The sequence below is a fragment of the Archocentrus centrarchus genome, chromosome 11 (genome assembly GCF_007364275.1).
Source record: "Archocentrus centrarchus isolate MPI-CPG fArcCen1 chromosome 11, fArcCen1, whole genome shotgun sequence".
NCBI classification, from domain to species: Eukaryota; Metazoa; Chordata; class Actinopteri; order Cichliformes; family Cichlidae; genus Archocentrus; species Archocentrus centrarchus.
Window position 1 is genome coordinate 14,402,370 of NC_044356.1, and position 27,882 is coordinate 14,430,251.

At 40.2% G+C, this 27,882-nt stretch overlaps 2 protein-coding genes across 5 annotated transcripts in view; one reads left to right on the top strand and one right to left on the bottom strand.

Moving 5' to 3' along the window:
- The first annotated feature begins 929 nt into the window (after nt 1–929).
- Nucleotides 930–9,880, top strand: LOC115787646 (transmembrane protein 79-like). Of its 2 annotated transcripts, none has more exons than XM_030740407.1 (5): nt 930–1,157; nt 3,291–4,054; nt 5,751–5,945; nt 6,055–6,277; nt 8,323–9,880. In XM_030740407.1, the coding sequence occupies exons 2-5, from the start codon at nt 3,385–3,387 to the stop codon at nt 8,513–8,515; spliced, it is 1,281 nt and encodes a 426-aa protein (XP_030596267.1). In that variant the 5' UTR covers nt 930–1,157; nt 3,291–3,384; the 3' UTR covers nt 8,516–9,880. The 2 variants fall into 2 exon arrangements, with proteins under 2 accessions (XP_030596267.1, XP_030596268.1); XM_030740408.1 differs by having other exon boundaries at nt 8,241–8,411.
- A 5,481-nt stretch (nt 9,881–15,361) lies between these two features.
- LOC115787634 (myocyte-specific enhancer factor 2D homolog) overlaps nt 15,362–27,882 on the bottom strand; it is a 31,590-nt gene continuing 19,069 nt past the window's right edge. Inside the window, exons 9-14 of one of the 3 annotated variants that reach the window (XM_030740391.1) lie at nt 27,221–27,250; nt 23,605–23,725; nt 23,289–23,469; nt 20,209–20,277; nt 18,044–18,094; nt 15,362–17,538 (exon numbers count right to left, since the gene is read on the bottom strand). In XM_030740391.1, the coding sequence (XP_030596251.1) occupies nt 17,061–17,538; nt 18,044–18,094; nt 20,209–20,277; nt 23,289–23,469; nt 23,605–23,725; nt 27,221–27,250 (930 nt within the window). In that variant the 3' untranslated portion in view covers nt 15,362–17,060. The remainder of the gene's footprint in view (nt 17,539–18,043; nt 18,095–20,208; nt 20,278–23,288; nt 23,470–23,604; nt 23,726–27,220; nt 27,251–27,882) is intronic. The other 2 variants (XM_030740392.1, XM_030740393.1) reach the window with 2 other exon arrangements.

Below are 27,882 nucleotides of genomic sequence, written 5' to 3' on the forward strand. Positions count from 1 at the left end.
AGAAATCATTAGCATATTCAGCAAAGCATAAAGTAATGGATCCTACATTTAAAGGGCCAATTCACCCCAAAATAAAATACTGAGTTGCCCAGTTTTGGCAATATTGCATTGTGGTGCTCACTGTGTTGAAAAATACATTTGAACAGCTCATCATTAGTGTCTCCTTCCAGAAATCATGACCTGGTTACTCCAGAAGATCCACAGACCTTGCTTTGAGCTGTTTCATGTAGGAATTAGTTTCCTTCCACCTGCAAACTTTATCCTCTGCAAGAGGAAGGGTGCAGGATGTAAAAATTAATAGTCTTCCCCATTGCTGAGCTCTGTTGTTAGCCAGCTGTTGGCAGATGTAGACTGTAGAAAGAAAATAGTTCCTACATTGAAACTGACCACAGCAAGGCCTTATAACAGCTTTTTGAGAAGGAGCGCTTCCTGGATGCAAATTGTTTTGCTATGAGGTGCTCTTTTTGGATGGAAAGAACTCCAAGGCACTCTCTTTTAAATAACTTTTAATCCATTGGTCATGCTTAACCTAAAAAAAAACTACAACCCCAATTCCAAAAATGTTGGGATGGTGTAAATAAAAACAATGCAGCTATTTTCAAATCTCATAAACCCATATTTTACTCACAACTAAACAGTTATGAAAGCCACCTACAGTGTAGATGGTCTTCATCTACACTTGAAGACCATTATTCTAAAATTATTCCACAATTTGTAGCTACAGTTTTTGCAGATTGGTGAACCTCTGCCCAGATTCTGAGAAACTGCCTCTGGCTCAGCGCACCTCAGTTCATTAGAGGCACATTACATGAATGAATTCACTGTATAAATTTATGACAAATATAAATACTCTACCTTGAGGCATTTTAAGGGCTCCGTAAAAATCTATTATTTTTACTGTGTCAACTGGCTAGACGCAACATGGCCCCGGGAGACTCAACACAGGACGGCGATCTTTACGGTGACGTTTGCTGGTGCGTGGGATTACGAGCGGAGTGATACCTCTGCGCTGTCCCGTCTTCCCTGTTTAAACAGTGGAAAAGCACCTGGGCTCACCTGGAAGTTTCGTTCTTTCTTCGCTTGTGGAAAACAGTTAAACTAAAGACTTTTAATAAAGTTGCGGATTGTTTCGGTGATGTGATCGGACTTAAAAACAGGTGAGTCGACCCTTAATTTATTTATTTTTTTTAAATATTTTAAAGCTCCCTGCGGTGAGGAGTCGATAGACTCAGTCGTACTAAATACAGAGTTGCTGAGCAAGTTTTTAGCTGAAACGACATTTTCCTCACAGGCGTCGAAAGTTACTCTATAAATACATTAACAGGCCTAAAACCATCTTTGTGGCACTTTCAGCCTTCACAACAAACTCTAGACAATAAAGCTGACCGTCAGGGGCCTATTTTCTTAGTGAAATACCGATAGAGAAGACCGGTTCTCCGCGTTTCCTGAACTGTAGCTTCGCCACTTTGCGTGTACTGCTTTAGGTTGTGTAATTTTTATTCCATTTGTGGCATTTTCAGCTGTTGATGAACAGCTTGAATCAGGTTAGGTGCACCTTACTAGTACCAGGTTGTACCAGTTTGCCTTCAGAAATGCCCAAGGTGCTGGAAACATTCCTCAGAGACTTTGGTCATGACAGCGGCCCACAGTTTCCGCAGATTTGTCTTCTGCACATCCACGATGTGAATCTCCTGTTCCGTCACATCCCAAAGGTGCACTGCTGGACTGAGAAAATGGAAAAGAAAAGAAAAATCCCCCCCACACACACACACACCATAACACCACCAGCAGCAGCCTGAACCATTGATACAAAGGAGGCTGGATCCATGCTTTCACGATGTTTACCCAAAATTATGACCCTACTATCCAAATGTCGCAGAAGAAATCTTCTCAGACTCAGCAAGTAAAATTTTATTCATATAGCACACAAAATGCTTCACAAAAATATACTCAAAAATATATAGACAAAAAAGTTACCCAAAAGCAAACTCAAAAGGATGAGTTTTAGCGTTTTGTTTTGTTTTGTTTTTTTAATCAAATCCACAGATCTCGGGATCAGAGGGGGAGAGGTCCAGAGTCTGGGGACCACTGTTGTAAAAGCTGTCTCTCCTTTAAGTTTTGTATCCTTGTATGATGCACAGCCTCACACATGACCTCGTCACATGACCTCAGGGGCCTGCTGGAGAGAGATGGATGTAAAGGTTCACTGATGTACGCTCGTCTAAAAGTCAAAACCAGACTCCTAAAGTGGACTCTGAAGTTAATGCAGAGCCAGTGCAACTGAATTCACAACACAACAGTGTGACATGTTAGTACTTAGAAGCTGGTAGGTGTTTTAAGGAAGCCTTCTTAAGTGAACAATGAATTACAGTAATGTGATGCAATAAAGGCGTGAATAACAATTTCCAATTCAGAACTTGACAAAATAGAACTGAACTCTGCAATATTTCTTAAGTGATAAAAGCAAGAGCAAACCAGAGATTTAACGTGAGCATCCAAAGTAAAGGCTGAGTGAAAAGTTTCACCAAGATTTGTGATAGAAGATTTGACAAAAGTGACAAGGGGAGCTAAAATTTTCATTCCCTTTGGCAGTTTTCATTGTCAGTCACCCAATTTTTAATAGTCTAAGTACCTCTGCAAGATCTGTAACTTAGAAACATCATAAAAGATACATACAACTGAAAGTCATCTGCATAGCAATAATAGGAAATGTTTGTCAGCTTTAGCGATCAGAATTATGATCTGAATGCGGTGTTGTGCCAAACATGAAAATTCTCTATAGGCTCCTCTTGTTAGTGTTTTTATTTTTATTTATTTCTATTATTGTTCACACAAGTGCATGTGCATTATGGCAATGCTATAGCTGACAGGTAGGAAAAAAAGAGCATAAAAGAAACGGGGAGAAAAGATGATAAGAGGACAGCGCAAGTAAAAAACATAATAGTTCACAAACTGTTGCACCTGTTTAAAATAAAACAAACAAAACACACACACACACAAAAAACAAACAGCACTGAGGAGTGGGCCAACAACCACGTCAAAACATTGGCCACACACCCTGGGGGGGTAGCAGCAACCAGTGGGGAACAGGAGATGTCCTTAAAAGTGCTCAAAATAGAGCTGCAGAATCATGTTTTTATGCACAATGTTGGTATGTGCGAGGGCAGGACGAGCCATATCAGGTAACACACCCATGATAAAGAATGAACTTTGATGTTTTTAGGAAGCTTAAGTTGAAGCCGGGTACTGTTGTAAACATGGTTGTAACTTTTTGTTTTCTTCCCTCACAGGGAAATGCGACCAAAAGATGACTTTTAGGAGTTGGTAACAACAGATTCTTGGCAGTGCGACAGGTACTGACTGGAAACAAAGAAACACTCAAGAATGGCTGACACCAATACAAGTGAGGAGGTGTCATTTTCACCTGCTGGTCCAGTTGCAGAGCCACAAACAGCAGGAAGTAAAAAGCTCCAAAAAAGTAGTAGTTTAGAGGACAAGAGAGAGCTTACAGAAAAAACTGAGGAGGAGGAGAAAGAAGAAGAAGAGGGCAAAGTTACAGTAAAGTGCTTGGCTCTTCTGGAACCAAGCACTTTACCGTGGTCAGCAGACAAAAAAAGCAGGCCCTTGACAGACCAGGATGATGGCATCTGGTCAGAAAAAGGAGGGTCGGAGCCTGAAGAGAGGGACACGGGGATCAGCAGAGGGAGCCAGGACCTGTCAGAGGAGCAGAGCCAGGATGAGAGCGATGTGAAGAGCAAGACCAAATGGAGGGAGAGCATGCCTGAGGGGGAGAGGTGGAGGGACGACGAGATTGAGGTGCAGCGGAGCGATAAAGGGGACGGCTCCCTCGCAGACGATGAGGAAGAGGAAGATGAAGAAGAGGTATCAACAGAGAAATCATCTCCGGGTTTCACTCCACAAGTCACAATTTTGAATCACTCCAGCAAAGAGGAGGAGAGCAAGCCTCTCAGAGAGAAGGAGGTGGAGCCCCACATGGAGCCCAACTCTGTTGTGGAGTTTTACCCGGACTGTACAGACAAGGACGACAAGTACTGTGAGTATCTGACCCAAACTGGACTGTGCTCTGCTCCACCCAGCCCCCTTTTTATTAAAATTAATTTATTAAAATGAATAACAATAACTTTCTCCTCCCACCAGTGACATCTGGCAGCAAGATCAGTTGTTATTCTGAAAAATTTTCATTTTCAAAGTATTTAAAACTCCAACACAGTCAGGAATTGGGCGACCAAAATTGGCAGACAGGTACAGATCTTAGGCCCCTGAAGGTTTTTATCTATATTATGATTTTGTCGTATTGCCTAGCAGCCACCTAACAACTGGATAAAATGGCCCATTTCAAAAATGTTGAATGGTTTACCCACACAGTTATTTGCTTTCTGCAAGTAGTTCAACAGTTTAAGAATGATGTTTCTCAACATAAAATTAGAAAGAATTTTGGGATTTCGGCATCAGCAGTTCATAATAAAAGATTCTGAAAATCTGAAGAAATCCTGTAAGTCCTCATTAAAAACTGTAGTGGAACAGTTTCATTAAACAGTTACGGAAAACGCAAACTCAACTTAAAACACTGCCATGCAAAGGAAAAAAAAACATATACAACCAAAACATGTAAAACATGCAGCTGAGCACGTGTCGGACCACAGGACTGTTGAGCCAAGCAATCCTAAAATATAAATGTAAAAATTTTCAATTCTTTCTGGAAATTATGGATACTGTGTTCTTTGGTAAAGAGGAGAGGGATCATAAGGATTGTTATCAGTACACAGTTTGACCCAGCATCAGTGATAGTGTAATGATGCTTTGGTGCACATGGGAGGCATAAGCGTCAGTATAAATATGCTCTTAAAACACTTTTTCATTGTAATTTTGTAATTTTTCTTCTTCTTAAGTAGAGAGGCATGTTATCTCCCTGATTTTAAACTAGAGATCACTACCTCTGCATTAATAGTACTTTGGATTTTTGCTGGTTAATTATTGATCTTCAAAACAAACAAAAAATATCTGCAGAATACTTTAAAGGGGACCTGCTATGCTGGTACTTATTTTCCATCATATATACTGTAACAGTGGTGGATGCTCATATTAAACAAATAAATAATTAGGTTGGCATAAAAATAATCCCTGAGATGCTCAGTTTCAGAGTCCTTTTTTACTCTCAGATCTGATAATGGTCACCTCAGATGCACAGCTCTACCAGCACAGAAGCTCCACCCATCTTCTTTTCAATTCTTCTGTTTATGAGGGGCAGCCAATCAGAAGAAGAGCAGTTTGTTCCAGACAGTGGATGAACTGAGGTGCTGCATCAAGACCAAATATAAACCAGGAAGTGTGAATCATGCAAAGCTACACTACTAGAGTCAAAGAATAAAAATATAGAGGAGGAAATGATAATAGGTCCACTTTAATTTGATGATCTAAATACATGTTGGGTCTATTCCAAGTGTGTTAATCTAAGTTTCCTGGCACACTTCTTTTTTTTTTCTTCCCTCAGTGAGAAAGAAAGGTATTGCTGACCCTGCCAAGTAGAAGAACACACAGGTTTCTTTTGTCCTTAACTGGATGTAATGACTCATAATTATGTCTTTAGGTGAATCATGCTGTGCCTTCAGTATGTGTCATGTCTTCTTTTTGTCACTCACTCCTTCCTGTAGAGTTAGATATTGATTTTCCATGCTTAAGTGTTTTAACTTTGGTTAATAATAAACACTTCTTGTATTCTTCCTCCTCAGACCTGTGTGAGCACATCTGCAGTGAGAAACTGAGGCTGGTTTTGTCGATGGTGGCTGCAATAATACTCTTCCCTCTCCTGGTGTGGGGTGGTTATGCCCTAATACCTTTTGATTCACCCACGCTTGAAAGCGCCCCCCTCAGGGTGTTGTACACACTGCGCTGCGCGTTCTTTGCCACCATCCCCATCATGCTCGGTGAGACTTCAGTGTGTTTCTGTGTTATGCTTATAATGCAACAAAACAAACATTTCATGCATCCATGTGGTGAGCGAGAAAGTCAGGTGATGATTACCTTTGTCTGCAGGTGTGGTGGTGCAGGGCGTGGCCCGGTTGCGTTACAGTGTGCTGGAGCCCCTCTACCAGAGTACCTTGGTGAACATGGAGGTGGTCGTGCACTGGCACTATGTCAACGAATCGCTCGGCCTCTTCCTCTTCTACTTCCTACAGCTGGCTGTCATGGCAACCTACATCAGCCAGGAGCTCATCAAACTGGTGCCGCTGCTCACAATCATATTTGTTTTCGGCAGGTATGCATTTGCGTGCGTGTTGTCAGCAACATGAAGTTCAAAGTTTAGGATGTAAAGATGTGAATGTTTTGATTTTCATTATTATATACCGACTGAATACTTTGTTTTTAAAAAGATATAAATCCAGGTTATTATGGTTAACTAAAACTAGATGGGGGAGGGGGGGGCATTTTAAAACTTTTAAACTTGACTTTTGAAGAAAAAACTAATTAAATGACCTGAATGATTTTTGTGAACTTGGAAAACTAACTAAGATGAAGTAAAAATATAGAGGAAATTGTTCAGTGGAATGTCCCCTCAAGTTGGATTTCCAACTTGGAAAGTTGTAGCAATGATGCAAACATGGTGATGCGGAGGTTTTATCTGTGCAACGACACCCAATCGTTTAGGAAATGGCTGCAAGTGTGGCGACGTTACCGCGTGTCAACCATAGCAGGCCCTTAAGATTAGCGGGTTCACATGAAATGCACTAACATTTGATAAATAGCACTAAATACAAATTACAGCTGATGAATTAAAAAAAAAAAAATTACAGTTTGTCCAGATGATGAGAGAAACAAAGCTCTAGTGTTTTTACTCCTCAGATCTTAAAGTCTAAAATGGTGAACTCTAAAATGCTGCTTGATACTTTAATCAGTTTTTATTTGGTTGTACTTTAGCTCCTCAAGTATGAAGGAAACCCTGTGAAACCACTAAGCTCTAATTTTACTGTGCAAAAACAGATCATCATCTTTACTCGTAAACAGTTAAATGAATAAATGAGCAGAGGTTGAAGAATCGGGTGGAACATTTCCTTTTCAAACTTTAAAGAGTCGTCACACAAAAATAGCCCTTCTAGCAATTTATTTTAAAAGTTTTACTTTTTGTTCAGTCATAATGGCTGAAAAGCACAAATGTGACCAAACTCGATGACTTTAACTAACACAGGTGAACACAGTTGCATGCTCAGGCAGGATTAAAACAAGATATGTTGTGTAAACCAAGTGAGGGTGAATGTGTATCTTATGTAATCTGTTACTTCCTGCTGTTGCTCTATCTTTATATTATCTAGAGAAACTGGATTGGTCCTAAAGCTGTTTGATCACCTGTACTGTAGCAGTTACTTCATCCACAGTTTACAGTTAAAGGAATACTCAGCTTAACAGAGCTGTGTGACTGTCAGCCTGGCCACAATGCTGAAGAGAACCCTGGAGTTCTTATTTCCTCCATTCAGTGATGAATAGTAAGAGGTCCTAGCTTTATGGAGGGCTTTTTTTTTTTTTTTTTTTTTTTATTATTATAGAGCAGCAATCACTTTTTCCAGGCTAAACAAAGATCTTCTAAATTAGTGAGATGTCATTTCCTCTCCAGCTTACAGGTTATCTGCTTTAAGCTGCACGTTTGTGAGTTATACCAGGAAGGCAGGCACTTCTGATTACAGAGGAGCCACAGTATCCAGAGTCGTACGCACTGAGGATGTGAAACGAGTGACGAGATGATCGATCTCTGTGGGAGCAGAGTTTAGGTAGCTGCTCTGCACTGTATTGGCGCATGGCATTGACGAGTATAATAATGGAGGAATTATATCCTTGAACTTAAAGCACTTTCAGAAAGATTTCTACTGTAATAATACTTATTCCCCACTGTTGTGTAATCAAAAAATGCAGTTATATACTAAAGAACAAGGCCTTTTAGCTCCAATACTGGGATGCACAAACACGCACAAAAAAACTGGACTGTGATCGTGTGCTGTGAAAATGCTCTTCAGCAGGCTCAGAAACATGAAAGAAAACTAGGACACATTTTAAAAAAAACTTCTATTAAACCATTAGTCTGGCTTTGAGTCATCAAGCACTCGATACAGAAAAACAGATGAAAAAACAAAGAAGCTGCGCTGTCTAATGCTCCTGTTGAAAGGAGAGAGTGGGTGTTCAGGCTGATATGGGTAGTGATCAAATCTTTTCTCATTTTGTCTCCTGTCCAGCTGATTGTGCGTGTACTTAAAACAGAAATGACTTTCATCTGCCACTCGTTGGTTGCTGTGCGTTATTTTTCCCGCACTGCAGGCTGATCTACTGGCTCTGCCTCTCCCTGGGCAGCAGCGTCAGAGGCCTCGGCTTCGGCTTCTCCTTCTTCCCCATACTGGTCATGCTGGGCACCAACCTCTACTTCGTATGCTCGTCGATGGGACAAGACGGCGTCTTTGATGTGGTGCCGCCCACGACAGCTCCTGCCCCCAGGCTGCGCTGGTGGGGTTAAAAGGGTGTGGAGCAGAGAGACAAACGAATCTGCAATATGATACCTGTAATATGTAATGACACAGCTTTGCTCACAGACAGCTTGTTGGCTCCTTTTAAAGTTGTAATCCTCAAGATTTCAGTCCTGCTAGGTTTGAGAGGAAGTTTGGTTTAAAAGTACAGCCAACACTCCCTTAAGCAGCTACTTTATGAGAGGAAGAGCAACAAGTGCATGGTCATTGGCTATCAATGTGACAAATATTACTTCCCCAGTGCTTTTAATGTGAAGCAGCTGCAGCAGGATGCTGTTTTGTTTTTGTTTTAAATATAAATAAATGTACATGTAAGGAGTCATTCAGGTCTGATACAGTATATCATATGCAGCTGTTAATCAGTGACATCAAAAAGTTTAATCAGTGCTTTCCTGGAAATTGCAACTCCCAACACCACCGTTAGGAAATATGACACGGAGATAAATGTGTAATAACATGGTCTGAGTTCATGAAAATGTTAAGGATTGTGACTTTTAGTGTTAAATGTTTTTGCTGACCTTTGTTTACAAAGAATTCAACTGTATAAGCTCCACTATGTTGGGGGTGAATTTGAGGCCTTAATCCTGCAGGCTGTATAAAGAAATGCAGAAGTTAGAAAGTGAGTTTAAAATGTTAAAACAGGAGTGTTGAAATTATTTTAATTTATGCACCACAAACTGCCCAATCCAATCTATAATGGTTCACACCACAGAAACTGCCACATTATAATCTGGAGAGAAAATATCAGCCAATCATAAAGCGGATGACTCAGTACAGGTTTTATATATGTCTCAGTTTTTGACATGGCCACAAACACACGATGATTCAGACTCTGTGGCTTACAGGAGATTAACGTTTTGGACACCCTCATGGTATGTGCCATTCTTACTGACGCACAGCACAAAGTTTGCTGGTGTTTCCTCTGCAATTTTGTCTCATGTTTCACTGCTGATTTTATTACTTTTTTGTTTATTCATTGTTTTTGCCCGATAGTCGTATTTTGTGACTAAAAACTTAACATCAAGTAGAACAAGAAATTTGAATACTGTGGATATAAGAGAAAACACAAGGGGGATAAGAGTTTGAGACTAGGTTGAAATAATTATCTTCAGTTTTTTCATTTCTTCCTATCAACTTTAGTTTGTCTCTGCTGCCAGCTGTGTCTTTTTAAGCTTTATATTTATAACTGTGCCTGTTAAATGTATTTTTGTTGTATTGATCAAAGGCGCTTCGTTGTTTATAGCAGCACAAACCACAGTCCTATTTTTGGATCGTCTCTTCTTGTCTGTCACAGGATATTTTTTCCCCCCCTCACTCTATGAATGTTGAGTATTTAAAGAAAATATCAATATTTGAGCCCCCAAATGAGTTCAATAAGTCTTCATTATGAAACGCGATAGCAGTGCAGCTGATGATTGACTGGGGGGGAGGGTGGGGTCTATGTTCCTTTTCATTGATCCTCTGTCCAGCAAAGAGGGAGTAGATGTTCTAAATTTCATCAAACTGTAAACCTGAAAAATGCACCAGTCTTGAAAAGCAACCCGCAGATCCATGATTACAATCGACAAAGCTCGAGGAACGCTGCAGACACGCTGCATCAAAACCAGCGAACAGAAGTGAATGAACTCAATGTCATTGGGCTGAAGTCCAACACGGCTTCTCGAACTCTTACTGCTATCAGAAGGATCACGATCCCCAACCCGCCCATCTAATATAAATCATTAACACGATCCAGGGAAGCAACATATTTAAAGTAACACGTTTGAATCAATAGATTAAATTATAAATAAATCCAATAAAATACAGAACTGCAGTGTCAACACAAAGCTCCTTTAAATCTGCAATTTTCTCTTCATAGTAATTTTTGGGCTAAAATCATACATCAGAGTAGCTTCTACTTTTAGTTTTCTATTTTTTTATTCTGTCTTTTGTCTGTGAAAAGTCAAGACTTTCAGACTTTAACACACCCCAATCCAACACACACACACTCTTTAGACATCATCTATCTGGTGTGTTTGTTTTAGTTTCCCCCACCTTTGTCATGTCCTGTACACGTGCATACACACACACCCATCATTTCATCTGAAACGTTTCCGTGTTGGGCTTGTTGTGACCCGTGCAAAAATTCCAATAAGCTCACGATCTGAACGGAACAGACCGCTGTGGAAAACATGTTTGCATTTTCAGTTTTGTTCCCACTGGACGTTAACTCAGAGTCGGCTCCAGACGAACTGAAGTCGCAGGTGTGGCTGCATTTTGTTTAAACTGATGAGCAACAAGCCGCATAAATTATAGACTGGATCTAAAGTCCAGCCACAGTCTGTAGTGTGGGCACACAGCGTGTGTCACAGTTTGGCTACCAGCAAGACTTGTCCGTTAGGATATTCTGCCATTGTTCATTTTTAAGTGAGAACACATTAGAATTTGGTGAATTTAACTATGGATGGTCTAATAATAATTTATATTGGTTCTGGCACTCAGAAAAAGCTGCATGTAAAGTTGTAAAAACAGCAGCGTTTCCTCTGGGTTCCCCGGCTTTCTCTCACAGCCCAAAGACAAACATGTGAGGTATGAAGTCCTTAATATGTATGGTTAAATGTGGCTGGTAGAAAAGCACTATATAAATTCCAACTGATGATGACAAACTTGCTTTTTATGCCTATTTAAAGCTGATAAGCTGGCAGGTAGGCACTTCAACCACTGGGACAAATTTCCTAAATGTACAGATGATGCACAGACCAGCAGGTAGAGAAACTGTTTCTTGGTGGATGACAGCCCTAAACAGTGACTCCTAAAAAACAAACAAACAAAAAAATTCACATGTACCTTTAAAGTAAACCTCCTGTTCAAACAGATCCCAAAGGTCAAGTTTTGGTCTCATTGTGAGTCAAGAAACCAGTGTGGCATGAATTGATCTTAGTGACATGGCGTATTATCCTGCTGGAAGCAGATAGACTGTGCTCATAAAAGGATGGACATGGTCAGCAGCAATACTCAGGTAGGCAGTGAGGTTCAAATGATGCTTAATTAGTGCTCAGTGGCCCAAAGGTTGGCAAGAAAGTGTCCCCTACACCATTACACCACCATCAGGCAGGATGGATCCATGCTTTCCTGCTGTCTGTTTTGACCCTACCATCTGAATGCTGCAGCACACTCACCATATCAGGGAATCTTTTGTTGTCCAATTTTGGAGAGCCTGTGTGAATTGTAGCCTCAGTTTCCTGTTCTTAGCGGACAGGAGTCACAGCAGGTGTTGTGGCCCATCTCAACACCTGCTGTTGCAGCCATGTGATTGGCTGATTAGACATTTTGGTTAACGAGCAGTTTAAGAGGTATATTTAATGAAGTGGCTAGTGAAGGTATACTTAGATTTATCTGTTATCTGCTTCACTCCTCCCCCTGTGCTGACACGTTACTGATCATTTTAGAAGCACTTAAATGTGACCAGAAAATAAAATCACAGATCCAAATTAATTTCACTCAGTTTGTCTATTTAATATATAAAATACGGTAAAACATACGCAAAAAGGATAAGGTTTCAAGGGACTGGGATACTTTGGTACAACAAACACTTTTTTTGTAAAAGCGGTATAGAATTTCAATAACATATCAGTGCATACTTTGTATATGAAAATATACACAAACTGTATATCATTCCCAAAAAAACAAACGAAAAAAACAAAAAAAAGAAATATTTTCTTTACAACAAAACCCAAAGCAGACCAGCTCAACACAATATATTAGCTATAAATTTCATCTTTAGTATTTCATATGCTACATTATTCTGAGTTGCTTTAAAACTCATCTGTGATGCATGTCCTTATCATTACTGTACGTAACATATGCTTCGCTGTTACCTGGATCCCATGCATTTACATGTTTCAAATTTCAGGATTTACTAATTTTCAGTTGTTTCCCATTTTTATAAATATATTCTATATCTTAATTAAAACTGCAGCATTTAACTGGTATTTCCTTCATTGCATTTGCTAATACCACAATAACTGATCGTGCAATTTTCAGCAAGTTGCCTCAAAAAAGGAAACCAGTACTATATGTTTATGATAAGGAAGAGAAAATAAGAGAGAAGAAAAATTAAAAACAGTTGGCTATTCTACACAAAAATAGCAATAAAATAAAAGCTCCATAATATCATTATAATAATAATAATAATAATAATAGACAATGGAACTGTCACCAGCACAAATTAATCCAAAAATAGTGAGATTCTAAAAAACATTGTACACAACAAGTTAACAGGGGTGCAGGTTTTCATTTCTCATATAGATTGTCTTGTGACTACACTGCTAGATTGGACAGAGAACCTTTTTTTTCTTTTTTTATTATTTGTACATGAACAAAGCCAATCGGTGTGGTGTCACATTTCAGTCAAACATTAGCGCCCACAGGCACAAAGAGATGCCACTAAGGTGAGGTTCTGTAAAAGTGGAAATGAGTAGGTGGTACGAAAGGAAATCGACAGCTCCGCCTGAAGGAAGAGGACGCCCATCTGAATGTTTAAAGGAATAGTTTGACATCTTAGAATTTCTTGAGATGTAGGCCGGAGAAGAGGCTCGATACAAAGGCCCAATGGCCAAAATCTGCCTTCCAGCACCTCTAAAGCTCACTCTGTCATTTAAATGGTTTAAAAAAAAAAAAAAGAATCGCAGTAACTTTGTGTTTTTGCATTTGTGCAATATGAAGAGCTGCGATTTGGGAGTCTTTATGCATTACTCTGAGGTGTTCACCACAGCTTATAGTTGTGTATTGAAACTGCCTGAGCTGGATACTTCTATAGTACTGCGAAAATGGACACAAACGATGCATAGCTCTTTAAATGAACTCCATCTGACTGCATTGTTGTTGATGCCAGGATGTGGCAGTTGGAGACATTGTTGGAAATGTATTTCTCCAAATGTATTTGTACCTGTACATTTTTATTTTACACATGTAGAAACAGTAGAAACACAGGAAATCGAGAGGGGGAAGAAAAGGCAATATAGTGTTGCACTGCAACTGAGTGCACTGGAAAGAATAAATCATGACCAATGAGGCCTGAATGTTTATTTAAGTGGTGGATAAAAAAAATCAATTAAAAGTTGAAATTTAATTTTAATTTCAATGTGAAGAAATATGAAGGCAGATTTCCAACATGTATTTCAGTGCTTGGCTACTAGTAAAGCAGATTAAGTGTAACAAACCATTCAAATATTGATACAAGCATGAAATGTGGCATCTATATGTTTAAAATAAGGTGTCAACCAAAAAACAATTTCAAGATTAATTTCTGACTTTAAAAAAAAAAAAAAAAGTGTTTGTCCCAGCATCAGAATTTACCAGGTGGGTCATATTTATACATTTTAGCAAGGAAATGTGTTTTCTATATCAAATAATATCAGCAAATAATCTCAAGATATCACCCCACTGAAGCCAATCTATAAGTATGTACAGTTTATTGCTCTTTTTTTTTTTTTTTAAAAGAAAACCTTTATTTGATAGAGCAGTAGAGAGCAGACTGGAAAGCAGGCAAAGAGCAAGAGAACACCACGCAGGTGAAATCAAACCCAGGCCCCTGCTGCCTTCTGTTTAACCTGGTGGTGCCAGATTACAGTAGTTTTTCTCAAAAGGTCAGACTAAGTCTTCAGCATCTGCACCGTCCACAGCATCCGGACTAGCATCCATGTTTGGGTGTTGACAACTTTCTGCAGAGCTGTCCAGAAGAGCTGCCATTTATCACCTCTCAGTATGTTATCACAGCACCGGAAACCGCATGCGTGTTGAAAAGTGGCCACCATCACTCTTTTTGAAGAGACTTTAAAGAAAAGTCTTGCCAACTTTCATGCTTGTATCACTATCCTCATGGATTACCTGCTCTGTGCACTCTGCCAGACTCAGATACTTTTGGATGGAAGCACATGCTTTTTACCATTTTCTTTAGTGATTTTTGGGAAACTTGTTTTTAAAAAGTTTTAATGTGTAGTTGTAGATAATTCTGGTATAATGGCATTTTCATGAATGCAGCATTAGAGGTAAGCATCAGAGGTGCTGGTTGGTGTTTTGTGTTCATATTGACCACACAAGTAAAAGCACTGATCTTTTCGTTTCCACTCACTGTAACTATTCCTTTAAAAAAAAAAAAAAAAAAAAAAAAAAAAAGGGAAAATCTTTCCAACCAGAGTTGAAAGTGTTGGATATTATATTGCTAACTGTGGCCTATCAAAAGAGGAAAGCAGCATTAACCTGAAATCAGTGGAGTTAAAAAACAAAACAAAAAAAAAACAAAAAAACACCACCCTCCACACACACTGGGAAAGATGATGATGAAAAACCTCAGCAACGCTGCTGTTAAATGCGTCAGCCTTTGAGAAAATCTCACACAGCCTCAATGTCTTTTTCAGAGTCTCATCACGAACCCCGAGTCGGTGTCAAACGCTGGTTTAGGGCCTGCGTCAATTCACTGAGCGGCCGCCTCACCTACACTGACGTAAAAGTGTAGGATTGTTTAAAATACATAGTCAGCAGCAGCTGTCACGTCAGTCTGCACTTTTAGCATCGTCGCCAGGAAAAAAAAAAAAAGAAAAAAAAAAAAAAATAGATCAAGCGACTGAGATAAACAGCCTGGGTTCACACACTAATACACACACACTTGAAATGGTTCAGAGAAAACAGATTTGTTCAAGAAAAGATACAATTAAACATCAAACTTGGTAGCCATTTTCCTGATGGAAAAAAAAATTTTTTCTTAATGTGGAAAAGATTTTACACGATTCTGTCAAAGTGTATTTTACCTCTCTACACTAGAAGTGAACGGCAGTGTCCAATAATAAGTTTATGTCACGGTGTATGATTTTTCTTTGATCGTAAACTTAAATTTTTTTTTTTTTTTTTTTTTTTTAAATATGTGGCAAGCGAATATGATGACACCACAACCAAGCAGGCCTCTGTGAGTGAGAGACAGAAAGTGCACACACCATCAACACTAGAATAAAATAGGTTTACTGAAACACGTCCGATCCACCGGCACTACCCAGCGCGGCGTAACCCCTGCACCTGTATCTCAAAACATATCAAATGCACACTCATATATGCAAACAGATCCACTGAGAATCAACACATTGCTTGTTTTTAGGGATACCTAGCAAAGTCTATGCAAATATATTCATATGTACATACACGTCGTTGAAGCCGAAAAGCTATTTTACTTTATCGCCAACTGAAGCGGTAGAAATATAGAAAATGTCTTTTTCCTTTCACTTTTCCAAACACGGCAAAGAGCTAAGGAGAGCTATAGAGAGCTAAAGAGGACATCAAAGCTTTTTGTATAAGGAGTGATTTTTATACAAAGTCAGAATTCCTACTTCTGGACGACTAACAGATTTTTAAAATACCAACAGATAGAGAACACTTGGACTCAAAGAACCAAATACTTCCCTACTCAAAAAAGAAGAAAAAAAAACAAAAAAAACCCCTCTTACTATTGAATTTCACTGGATGGCATCCACTCCTGGTAATAAGCTGAGTGACCGGCTGGATTTCCATCTGAGTTCCAGTGGCGATGAGGTGAGAGGACGGGAGGAGCACCCCACTCTGCAAACAAAGTGACTGCCAACACAAAGCCAGAAAAGCATCGACAGGTTCTCAATGTTTCATGACAGTGCGAGTGATAGTATGTCCCTGCACTGGGTGCGAGGGGCATTTGGCATTTTTTTTTTTTTTAAAAAGTATCTTAAAGAGAAGTTGATATTGGCACTCTGGCGAGGTGCTCGACTCCACAGCTGCAGAGTGCCACCTGAGGGGCTCGGGCCTGCCTGGTTGCATGAGGTCGTGGCAGCAGAAAAAAAGATCCTTTGATGCAGAAATATTCTTACCTAGAAAGACCTTGTTTGAGTCTGTTTAGTCAGTGCCAAGAATCGGTCAGTCTTTGTCCAGATAAAGTTATTTCCATTAGTGCAGTTTGGAAGTGCCTTACAGAAGAATCGACAGCACGCAATCTAAATAACGCTGGATTCGGGAGAGCAGAAAGTGGCGAGTCATGTGGCGTTAGTCTCGTAATGTCGACAAGCCACGAGTCACGTGTTAAAATGAAAAGAGCTTGATGTAAATACACGGAGGTGATGCTGAAACCATGTGAAAGAGAAATGTTTTTTTGTGGTTTCACTTTGAACACCGTAATTCTACCAAAAAAACAAAAACAAAACAAACAAAAAAAAAACAAACAGAAAAATATCAATATATGGGAGTCCATTCAAGCAAGAAGGCTTTAAAAATCTACTGTCCCTCCATTCAAGGGGCTAAAATATCCAGCTGAGCACTGAGCCATCCTCTCCTCACTCAGATCCTCCAAGGATTTTTATGCTTGTTTTTACGTTTTTTGGCAAAGCCTCTGAAGTCTGGGTGACGCAGCTGAATAATATAACTGTGTGTGGTGATAGTGTCACATGGCAGTGGGGGGGGGAGACTAAGAATGACTGTGGGTGCGTGTTGTGGGAGTCACCAAAACTTCACTGTGGGAGCAGAGAGGAGGTGTTGGTGCCTCTATGTGACCCAGGCATCCAATCTCATGCGCTTGATGTTTCCTCCTTCCTGCTCCGGTTCGTTCGACGCCCTGAGGAGCTCGGCCGACGGGCTGAAATCAGGCGGCACGGACCGGCTGGAGGGACCTGTAGCACCTGCCGTGCTGCCACCGCCCCCACCGCCTCCTCCACCCGCACCTGCAGTGCCACCACCAGCTGCTCCGGTATCGTCACGATCGCTGCCTTCGAAGGAGCTGGCGTTGCTGCTTACGCTGTCTGCAGGCGAGCGACCGGTCGGGGGCTCCAGGCACAGCAGGGAGCCAGGGTACTGAGGCGGAGCGGTCAGGATGGTTCCTCCTGAGGTCGTGGACGGCGTGGTAGAAGGGGGAGGGCAAGGGGTGCTGCGATCTCGGCCGGGCGACACGGGCTCTGACTTGATGCTCACGCTGGAGTTTGTGTTGACGGTCAGCATGGCGCCTTGAGGGATGTTGGGCACCGGCCTGAGAACAGGGTCACAGAGGCAGGAAGAAAATGGAAGGAAGATAAGGGACAGAACAAAGAGGAAAAGCAAAGACAATTTACAAATAATTAGCCACTTGACTAAAGGGAATATGAAAAAACTGGAAGGCCACACATGTGAAGACATAAACCCACATTACAAAGCACAGCACCAACAGGGAAAAGCAACACTCGATTATTCCATAAAACAATCAATTCTGAGCCTTTTAAAAGCAGAAGTAAGATCCCAACTGCTCCCAAAAGATCAGCAGAACAGCCAAAGAAGCGTGAAATGAGTCGTGTGACAGGGTGGTTTGCAGTGAGTCAGCTGTGACGTGTAGAAACTTCAAATGAGAAAACAGAAAATAATCTCGGGTTAGAGAACATGGCGGAAACCGGAACTAAGTCTCTTTTCCTGTTTGACTGCAGACGGCACCAGACATGCTAAGAAAGGGAGGCAGCCAAAAGCGCACAGACACACAGGAAAAAGGAAGTGTGATACAGTACCGGCCCAACCACTCATCTCTACCCAAGAGCAGGTTGGACGGAGAGCCAACACTGTGGGAAGAAAACAAAATGTTGGAGCCCAAACCAAAGGGAACAGGTGGACTAGAAGGCATGTGTGGAGAGAGGTGTGAAACATTATTGTGGGCAACGTTTTCTTTTCAACAACAGCAATAATGTTAATGTTTTAGAAGCTGATACATAATAAAAACCCTATAAGAAAATCTTGTTTTCTGATCTACAAATACACGTGTGGGGAATTTATTCAGGAATGCATGTGTTAATCAGAACAGTGATGCTCTCAGCTGTTTTGCTTCAGTGTGGATGGTGGCCCTTAAGGAATAAATAGGTTACAAGAGTAAATGCAAAAACATGAATATCTTGGACGAGTTGTTTTTTTTTTTTTTTCCCCAAGAGATTAAGAGTGGAGAATATCATGGGTGTGTAAATCATGTGGTCTGAATTCTAATAACTGCGTTGTTACTCTTAATGTTTCTGCCTTCTCTCCAGTTGCTGTTTTAGCTTTTACAGCATTTTGTGATTTTTTGGCTGCTGAACCTTTACTCTTCTATTTGCCTGATCCTTAAGGGCCACCGTATCTGTGCATTTCACAGGGGTGCAGCATAAAATAGGAGTAAAGGACAAAAAAGCAATCTCCAATTTGATCACTCAAATCCAATCAATAATAGGCATTTAGGTAACTACTGAGAGTAAATTTTACACATTAAAATGCATGAACTGCGTTAACTTGTGTTGGTAACTAAATAAAATTAATCTAAAATCTTCTTGTCTGCTATATGTGCTATAGTGACTGGTTTGTTCATCAAGGAGGCTCAGCTAAAGATGCAGCAAATTGCCACATGGCTGCTTAAATTACTTGCAACCAAAACTAGATTAAAAAATAAACAAATTACAATCCCAAAACTACATGAAAACAAACTTGGTACAATCAGTAGATAATCTGTAAATTAACTATTTAAGTAAACATGTATCAGCCTAATTTAAAACTGCATTGCAAAGACAATCCAAGGCTTAAAAAAGAAAGCACATGGAGAGTTTAAAAAGCATAAGTCCATGAGATGACATTTGGTAAAAAACTGTGCAAACGTCTTAAGTCACCCCTCATTTCTTTATATTATGCTTCTAATGAGACCGACTTTCTTGTAATTTGGTCTTGAGCAATAGTTCTTCTCTTTCTGAAGGTCTTTTAAAGTTTTTCTTTGGACATTGGCTGCCCCCCCCCCAATTCACTTTCAGTCCATTTTCAGCACTAAAAAGGTGATTTCCCAAAAAGTTATTAATCAAAAACTTGGCATGGTGTGCAAGTTTTCGTCAGAAATGGTGTCATTGGACGGGTGGCCGTCAAGAAGCCATTCTTTAAGGAAGAGAAACCGGGAGAAAAGGCCGAGGTATGCCAACTTACATAAGAACTCGACTGGAAAAAAAAAAAAAAGCATGGCCCTGAGGAGGTCAGGAGAGAGGTACAACAGTGAGTGACTACAGCCATTTGCAAAACATGGTGGAGGCTCTGTCATGGTTTGGGGCTGAATTTCAGACAGTGGTGTTGGAGATCTTGTCAAAAAAATTGATGGAATTATGAACTCAGAGAAGTACTGTCAGATTTTGATCCACCATGCAAGTGTCTGAGAACAGAACAAATGTATTTGGATGTTGGCTGCCTTTGAACATCCTTGAAGAAGCCCGGAGAACTATTCCTGAAGACTACTTAAAGAAATTACAAGAAAGCTTGCCTAAAAGAGTTCAGGCTATGTTGAAGAATTAAGGTGGTCATGCCAAATACTGATTTTTCAAAACTCATTTCCACTTATGTTTGCACACATTTCAATAAATCTCTGCATGCATTTCCAATTTTCCTAGCAAAATTTAAAGAAATGAGGAGTGTCTCAAGACTTTTTCACAGTACTGTATTGTTATTTTATTTCATTTAGTGTAGATGGAGCAATCTTATCTTTTAAAGTCTAATGAGCTCAGAAAGTGTATTTTTAAGGCCAGTTATTAATTATGCTTGACTTCCTCTACAGCAGCATACACTGAGTGAGGTTTGTGTTTTAGACAGAATCCCATTCTAACGCAAAGTGCACTACAACCCCCCCTACAGACAAGGTCATGACATTTCACACACGCACACACTATTAGTGGCTGTTCACCTCAGATTGGCAGCCAGACTGGACACCTGGCTAGACAGCTCGCTGCTCTGTTTGTCCACGCCCCACATGCTGTGGACAAGAGGAGAGAACACACTTCAAGGCTCTGGTGTTCACCCTACGAAACCCCAACCCCAACAGTTTATCGAGTGACAAAATCTTTTTTGAGTTTCTCTTCTGAGCTGCAGTGAAGGGACAGCAAGAAAGACAGGGAATTTTGTTCAAGACGTCAGAGCTGAATTAAACCTATAGAGACAGAGTGCATTTAGGTCCTACCCTCACACAGCTCTCTTCTAACTTTGTATTTGGTAAAGGTGCCTCCACCAACAAATTAAGCAACCCAAAACTAAGATTTAAAAACTTCTGAACTGAAAAACTGAGCCACCCAGGAGGAAAAAAAAAAAAAAAGTGGATAGCAGGATTAAGATGAATGTAAAAACTGTGTAATCCCAACACTCGAGTTAAATTTGGACTTTTTTGAACCTATGCGGAGCTTACGATGTGGCCTACCAATGTTGCATCAAGGTGACGTCCATTTACATTTCTAGGGAGGTTATGACGCACGTTTCAGAAGGGTTTGCAGTTGGAACGTACCCACAGCTGAGATTTAACACAGAATCCACTGTCAGTATGCCAACACATTCAGCAAGCACTTTGCATCAGTGGATATTTAACGGATGTTTAACTAATCAGTGACAAAGAATCCTGCAGACGGCTACAGACAAGCAACTGCAACCAATCTGCAGGCATTCATGGTGGATGGAAAACGTAAACAATCGACAGTGTGCACATTGCGTGCTGTAACCTGATGGTGTGTGACACGTCCAAAACACGTGCAGATCACAGCAGAGAGACGGCAAATGTGTGTGTGCGAACGGTGGACATTTGTGGAGAGTTGACATGCTGTACCATTTGAGCTGTGGATGGCGGAGGATCGCTGTGTAGTGAATGTGGTAGCCGATGCTCCTCCGCCCCAAAAATCATTGCGCACGGTCGTGGAAGGGTTATATATATATTAAAAAAAAAAAAAAAAAGGCCACACCCAAGGCATTTTCACTATTTTTCTGAAACCTGCATGATCCAGCAGCCTGACTGCGGAGGACTGCAAACTGAGAGCGGGCTGTTGGTAGACTAAACACCTAGATTGTGGACTGGTCGTGAACTCAAGTGCTCATCACGTGCGCTCCTGTCTGCCACTGTCCGACGTGTCCACGGCCAGAAACAAGGCAACTCCTAATTTTTGAAAATTCGTTCTGCACACACTGGTGGACGCCTGTGGATACAGCCACATGCAGACGATTTAGCTGCAGTGTGACACAGGTTTAATTTTCTGGTCGCTGTACTTCTGACTGTGGATAACACAGAAAACTGTAATATTATGTCCAGCTTGAAGTGCCTACACACTGCAAATTTAGCAGTCTTATAAGTTCATGGCAAGCCCCATTATGCAACATGACTCTAATAAATTTGGGTAGAACATCAAGTTTGATGAATGTAGACTGAATGAGGTTTATACGAACTGAACTAGGATAAAAACAAGGCTGTTGTTTCTTTTAATGCCCCCCTTGGAGTGGCTATGATAACAGCTAGATGATACAATATACAAAGAAGTTTCTGCTTCCAAATCTCAACTAGATTTATTTATTTTGCTTTTTTTTTTTTTTTTTTTTTTTAATCCAAAGCACTTTGTTTTCCAAGTTCTGCGCAAATCATCTGACGCTGCAATTTTTGCCTCTGAGGCAATTAAGTTTTACTTCCACATATTCTGTTTAAGTTTGTTTGGGTTTTTCACAAGTGACACTGTCAGGCTGATAAGCATGTCATTCTGTGCTGTATTCTTATTGGCCTTTTCAGTAGATAAAGGTTGTAGCAGCAGGGTGATACTAAGTTTGTCCAAGGCTATCTTTGGTCATAAGAGTGCGACAATGGCCAGCTTTGAACTTCTATCCCTGTGTGATGTAGAACCACAGTTCTGGAGCCATGACCACAGATATCACTGTGATTCTTTCTTGGTCGTCTTTCATCTTGGACAGCATAAAATGGCACAGATGTTCATTAACAACAACTTTTGAACAGCTAATTAGGACGGGGTGCTAAAATAATCCTTTAATCCACAGTGAAATCTTAAAATTTTAGCTAGTTAAAGGCATTCTGCAGCCCTCCTTTGGTTTTCAGAGTATGAAACGTTGCACTCTGTTTCTATAGCAAGTAAAACAGATAATCACAGTCCTAATTATTTACCACCTAAATAAGACATTACTCTACATTTCACTGTGTACACACTTAAAGGGTGCAGTGCACTACATGGAAACGTGATGTGGTTTATGTTAGGACTAATAGATACATACGAACATCTTCCAATATAAGGATTTTGTGTAGTTTTCTGTGCAGCAGGAAGCTGCCATGTAATATTTGTTTGGTTTTTTCTGTATTTTGTTTCTCAGCATGGCTGTAAGTTGTTCACAACAGGGGCAAACAAAGACACTTATTTAGTGGTTTACAGCCAATAAAACTGCCAATGACAGGAGCATGACTTCCAGTAAAAGACACACTTTAACAGGAAAAGTAGCGCCTTTTAAGCCAACCAAGCCACCTGATGTTTATTAGTGGGATGTACATAAACATGATACGTAACAAGGTTATTTGAGGGAGTTTTAGTTGACAGGGAACTGCGTGGGTCATAAAATGCTCTGATTAGCTCAAACGATCTGATAATTGTGTCAATTTTTCCCCCCTGATGCAATAAAACCACTTCTTCATTCCACATAATGTTTTATGCTACTGAGTTCATCAACCACAGAAAAAGCTCAACGGTGTTCAGACTGATGTTATGAAAAGGCTGAGATGGTGAGATGCTGGTGAGACACCAGATCACTAAAAAAAGGATGTAGATTGCTTGCATATAAGGTCATGGTATGGATATCATGCAAGCTGACTGGGAGAGTCTGTAGATTCAGTACATTAGCAGCATTAAGAGGGTTAGCAAGCTGTTACAGAAACGTCTCATCCTCCACCATCACTGAACGCGAGTGCAAGTTTAAAGGAAAACACAGCTCCGATGAGAAGATGAAGAACAGACTTACACCAAGTTGCCAAGTGATGCTAAGTTAAGCTGTTGCTGCTGCTGTGTTTGCTGTTGCTGCTGCTGCGGTAGCTGGGAAACCGTCTGCTGCTGCTGCCATGTGGACACACCGGTGGGCAGCAAGCCGCCCGGTGATGCCAGAGCGTGTAGAGCAGTGATATCCGCGCTGGTCAGCTGGTACTCTGAGAGAGGGCAAAGGTCACAGCAAGAAGTCAAAACTGATTTTTTTTTCATTGGACTTTGAAGGTAAAAACTATCCAATTTCTGCATCATCTGAAAGGATATTGCTGTTCCCAAAGCTCTTGTGTTGAGTTCACCTGTGTTGTACGCTGTGGGCATGGCGGAGAAGGGCAGCCCCTGTGCCAGGAGGCTCGGTGTGGCTACAGAGACCACTGGTGTGGTGAGAGTTTGAGCTCCAGCTGCCAGCCGCTGGGCGTTCTGCCAAAGAGGACCGTGATGTGTTAGTGACAGCAGAAACAAGGAACAACACTTTCACGTGACCCAAAGGATTCAAGATTTAGTTCTTTAATGTGCATTCTGACATGCTGGGAATGACGATGTGCACATGGCTGGAATCATAATGGTGTTCCACATCGAGTAAATCTCAAAGTTAAACGTGGATTTACTGTCGGGAGGTTCTTGATGACATGCATCAAAAAGAGATTCAGTTCTGAGTGACTTATAGAATTACATTAAAGGCAAGTTATTCAACCCTCAGTTGCCACATTTGTCTTTAAGGCAAGCTTACAGAAATATTAATTACTGAAACTGTAATAACTGTATAAAAATGTATAAAAATGGAAATCAGAAGATCCAATTAACTAGATAAAAGATTGTGAATGTAATTCCTCCCAAGCAGACTGATTCTGACACTGGCTCTGTATGAATTTAATATTTTATCACTGCATTTCTTAACATATCAATATATACCAGTTCTGCTATAGTTTCAGCAACATTTGCATTAAGCTGGTGTTATTTTCCTTGCTTACATGAAAATGTTCATTAAGCAATCTTCCTACAATCACTTTTCTACAAAACACTACAACTTTTAGGATAAATTCACCTGAAATGTATGAATTTAATATGACTTATCTGTATATAAACAACTGGAGGCAAAAAAATAAAATAAAATAAAATAAAAATACACCCCATGATTCAACAGCTTGTTATAAACCACCTTTAGCAGCAATAACTTGAACTAATTGTTTTCTTACAGTTTCTTACATCATGGAGGAATTTTGGTCCACTCTTCTTTACAATGCTCCTTCAGTTCATTGAAGTTTGCAGGCATTTATTTATGTACGCCTCTCTTAAGGTCATACTACAGCATTGTAATCAGGCTTCAGTCCGGACTCTGACTGGGCCATTGCAGCACCTTGATTCTTCTTATTTTCAGCCATTCTGTTGTAGCTTTGCTGCTGTGCTTTGGATCGTTGTCCTGTTTTATGACCCAGTTTCAGCCAAGCTTTAGCTGTCAGACAGATGCCCTCAGATTTGACTCTAGAATACTTTAGTACACAGAGGAGTTCATTGTCGATTAAATGACTGCAAGGTGCCCAGGCCCTGTGGCTGCAAAACAAGCCCAAATCTTGTTTGTGCTGATCTGCTGTTTGTATCCAAAGGACGTTGTTCCAGAAGTCTTGCGGTTTGTTCAAATTCAACTTTGGAAACCTGAGCCTTGCTGCCACGTTCTTTTTTAGAGAGAAGAGGCTTTCTCCTGGCAGCCCTTCGAAATAAGCCATGCTTATTCAGTCTTTTTCTAATTGTACTGCCATAAACTTTAACATGGTAACTGAGGCCTTTAGAGTCTGAGATGTAGCTCTTGGTCTTTTTTTTTTTTTTTGCAGTTTTTACTTACACTCTTAATTCCTCAGAAAGTAGTAAGGGTGTACTTAGTTTTTAATATGGCTGTATACAATACTATCTGAGGCAGAAGCTCCTCACAATAGGCATCATCTGTAAAATTTGACATATTTTCTTGATAAATCAAGCTTTTGTTTGGTTTATAAAAATAAAGCGATGAAGTCTATCACAGGGTCTCGCAGACAAACTCGCTCTTACCGTTATATTCAGATACTCAGTTTGGGGCCTTTTCTTCCTTTCTTACAAAAAAAAAAATTGCCCAAACAATAAGAAATAAAACGTTCTCTTCTTCTAAACACCTGATTGATAAACTAGCAAATTTAATACCATCTACTGCACATTCAGTGTGTGACGGATTTTAAAAAGTTTTTTTTTGGTTTTTTTTGAATAAACTCTCCAATCTCACTACAATAAATTACAAATGCTTGAAGTTATTTGCAGCTATTGTGAAGCTGATCCTGTTTGCCTCAATGCAGAGCTCATCTCATGATTCTCCAGCGGATGTCAGTAAAGGTTTACAGTATGCTGCAGGAGTAGTAAAGCATCCTGTTTATGTTTCTATCACTCACTTTTATAGGAGCCAAGGCGATGAGTGTTTGCACATCAAGTCAACCATTTACATGAGACGATATTCCGTGTTTCACCAGCACAGGTGTAACAGTCATACTGCTAAAGCTGTGGAATTGCTGCACTGAGGTTTTATTATTATGTGCGCTCACTGAAAGACAGAAATCTGAAGAAACGCAACCCTCCAAAGTCAGGTTGGGCTAAATTTTTATCACAGATAAAAGCAGATGGAGGTTTTTAACAAGGGGAAATAATATAAGGTTTGCATAGAAAAGGCCAAAGATGCAGTAATTCAGGTCTGGAATTACTCTTTTCTACTTTGAGGCTCATCATGTGGAGAGGAAACATTCGGAGAGAGTTATGACTGTAAAGCTGAATTTACAGAGGGAGAGAGTGAAAGAGAGAGAAGAGTCAGAGCGGAGAGAGGAGCCAGATTCAATTATCTGCCTTTGTGAAGAAGTGAGGAGGAGCGGCGAGGTGAGAGTGATGAAAATTAATCACTCTTCTCTGGAAAATGAGAATCTTGCCTGTCAACTTTGGGAGGAATTGTAAAAGAGGGGGAATGGCAGCAGCCACCAGCAGCAGCAGAAAGCAGCAACCATCATCCCTCTCTGTGTAAATTCAGCTTAAATCAAAAGCAGATTTTACAAAATAACAAGAAAAATGTTTTCTTTCCCCATTATTATTGTTACTGATTTAAGTATTTTTCCTGCATCATAAATATTTAATATTTAAAATATTGCAATAACTGGTCTGTTTTTTTATTATTGGAATAATGGCCTGTTTTAGATTGACTTTAATCATAAATGATGAAAAACTGTCTTATTTGAAAAGCCAATGCTATTGTTTAGCAAAAACATTGCCAATTTTTTTTTTATTTCATCCTACACATTAATCATTTTTATTTTTTTTACAATAATACCAAAAATACACAGAGGCATGCAATCCTAAAATTTTTAAATCCAAATGTTTTAGAGCTAAATATGCAGACGTGACAGAGGAAATGCCTTTAATGCAATGCCAGTTAGTTTTTAAACATCTGTAATTCACAAAGTTTCTGGTGGATGGTGGAATGAGTCGGTGTGAGCGTCAGTGAGCAGGGAACATGCTCCGTGGGGCCTCGCACCACCACCAATAACAAGTGAGAAGACATCCATGCTTTAAGTGGCATCATATGATGAGGTAAATGGGCCTGGTTCAAAACTTACAGGATCACATTATGACACTTCTGCTAAAACAGAACTGATTAATGTGGAGATTTGAATTACTTGAGTATTTCTAGATCACCGACAGGTTTATGTGCCCATGACTAAAGAAATGCTGGAACAACACATCCATGAGCCCTGAACCACATGCAGTCAGGTGGGAACCACAAACTGAAAGACCATCCCAAGAAATGTGAGTGGAGCAAGACCAGAACAAGGTGAAAATCCTGTAGAGAACTGCATCCATGCTATTAATGTGCCATCGACTCATGCGAGTGACTGACGTGGGGGAAATCACCTCGTTTACCAATTCCAGCTCATCCTCTGTCTGTAAAGGGTGGTAACAGAGAGAGTTACAACTCTGGGGTCATTAAAAGAAATATGGAACAACAATAAAACTACTTACTGTAGTTTGGCAGAAACTTAATTGATGGCTTTAACAGTGACATACTTCTGTGCAGTTGGATTATAAAATGCGTGCTGGTACCGTCACTCTGCCTGCCTACAGTCATTAGAAATGTAATAACTGGTCTCACTAATCTGGAGCTGTCAATCACACAATCTTCCTCAGCAGTCAAAACTCTTCTCAAGGACAAGAATGACCTTTAAAAGCATGTCAGTATTTATCAGCATCATTAAAAGTGGACATTCCAGGCTCCGAGTGCATAGGTAACCTGACAAATCACTAGTTTAAGGACAAGAAGTCCTTAAACTAGAGATGCACCGATTGACTGGCCAGGGTCCAGAATAGTCAGAGTTCAAGCATGTCCAATTACGAGCTGGTCCCTTTCATGCATGTGCAGCGGGGCAGGTAAGTAGTCACGCACACACTCTCAGCAACGCGTTAACATGTTAGTGTGGAAGCTCTTCACTGTGAGCGAAGAAACAACGTTCACCAAAGTAAATCACAGGGGACCTTCATCCAGCTGAACATGGACTTTTTAAAGAAGCTAACAAAGG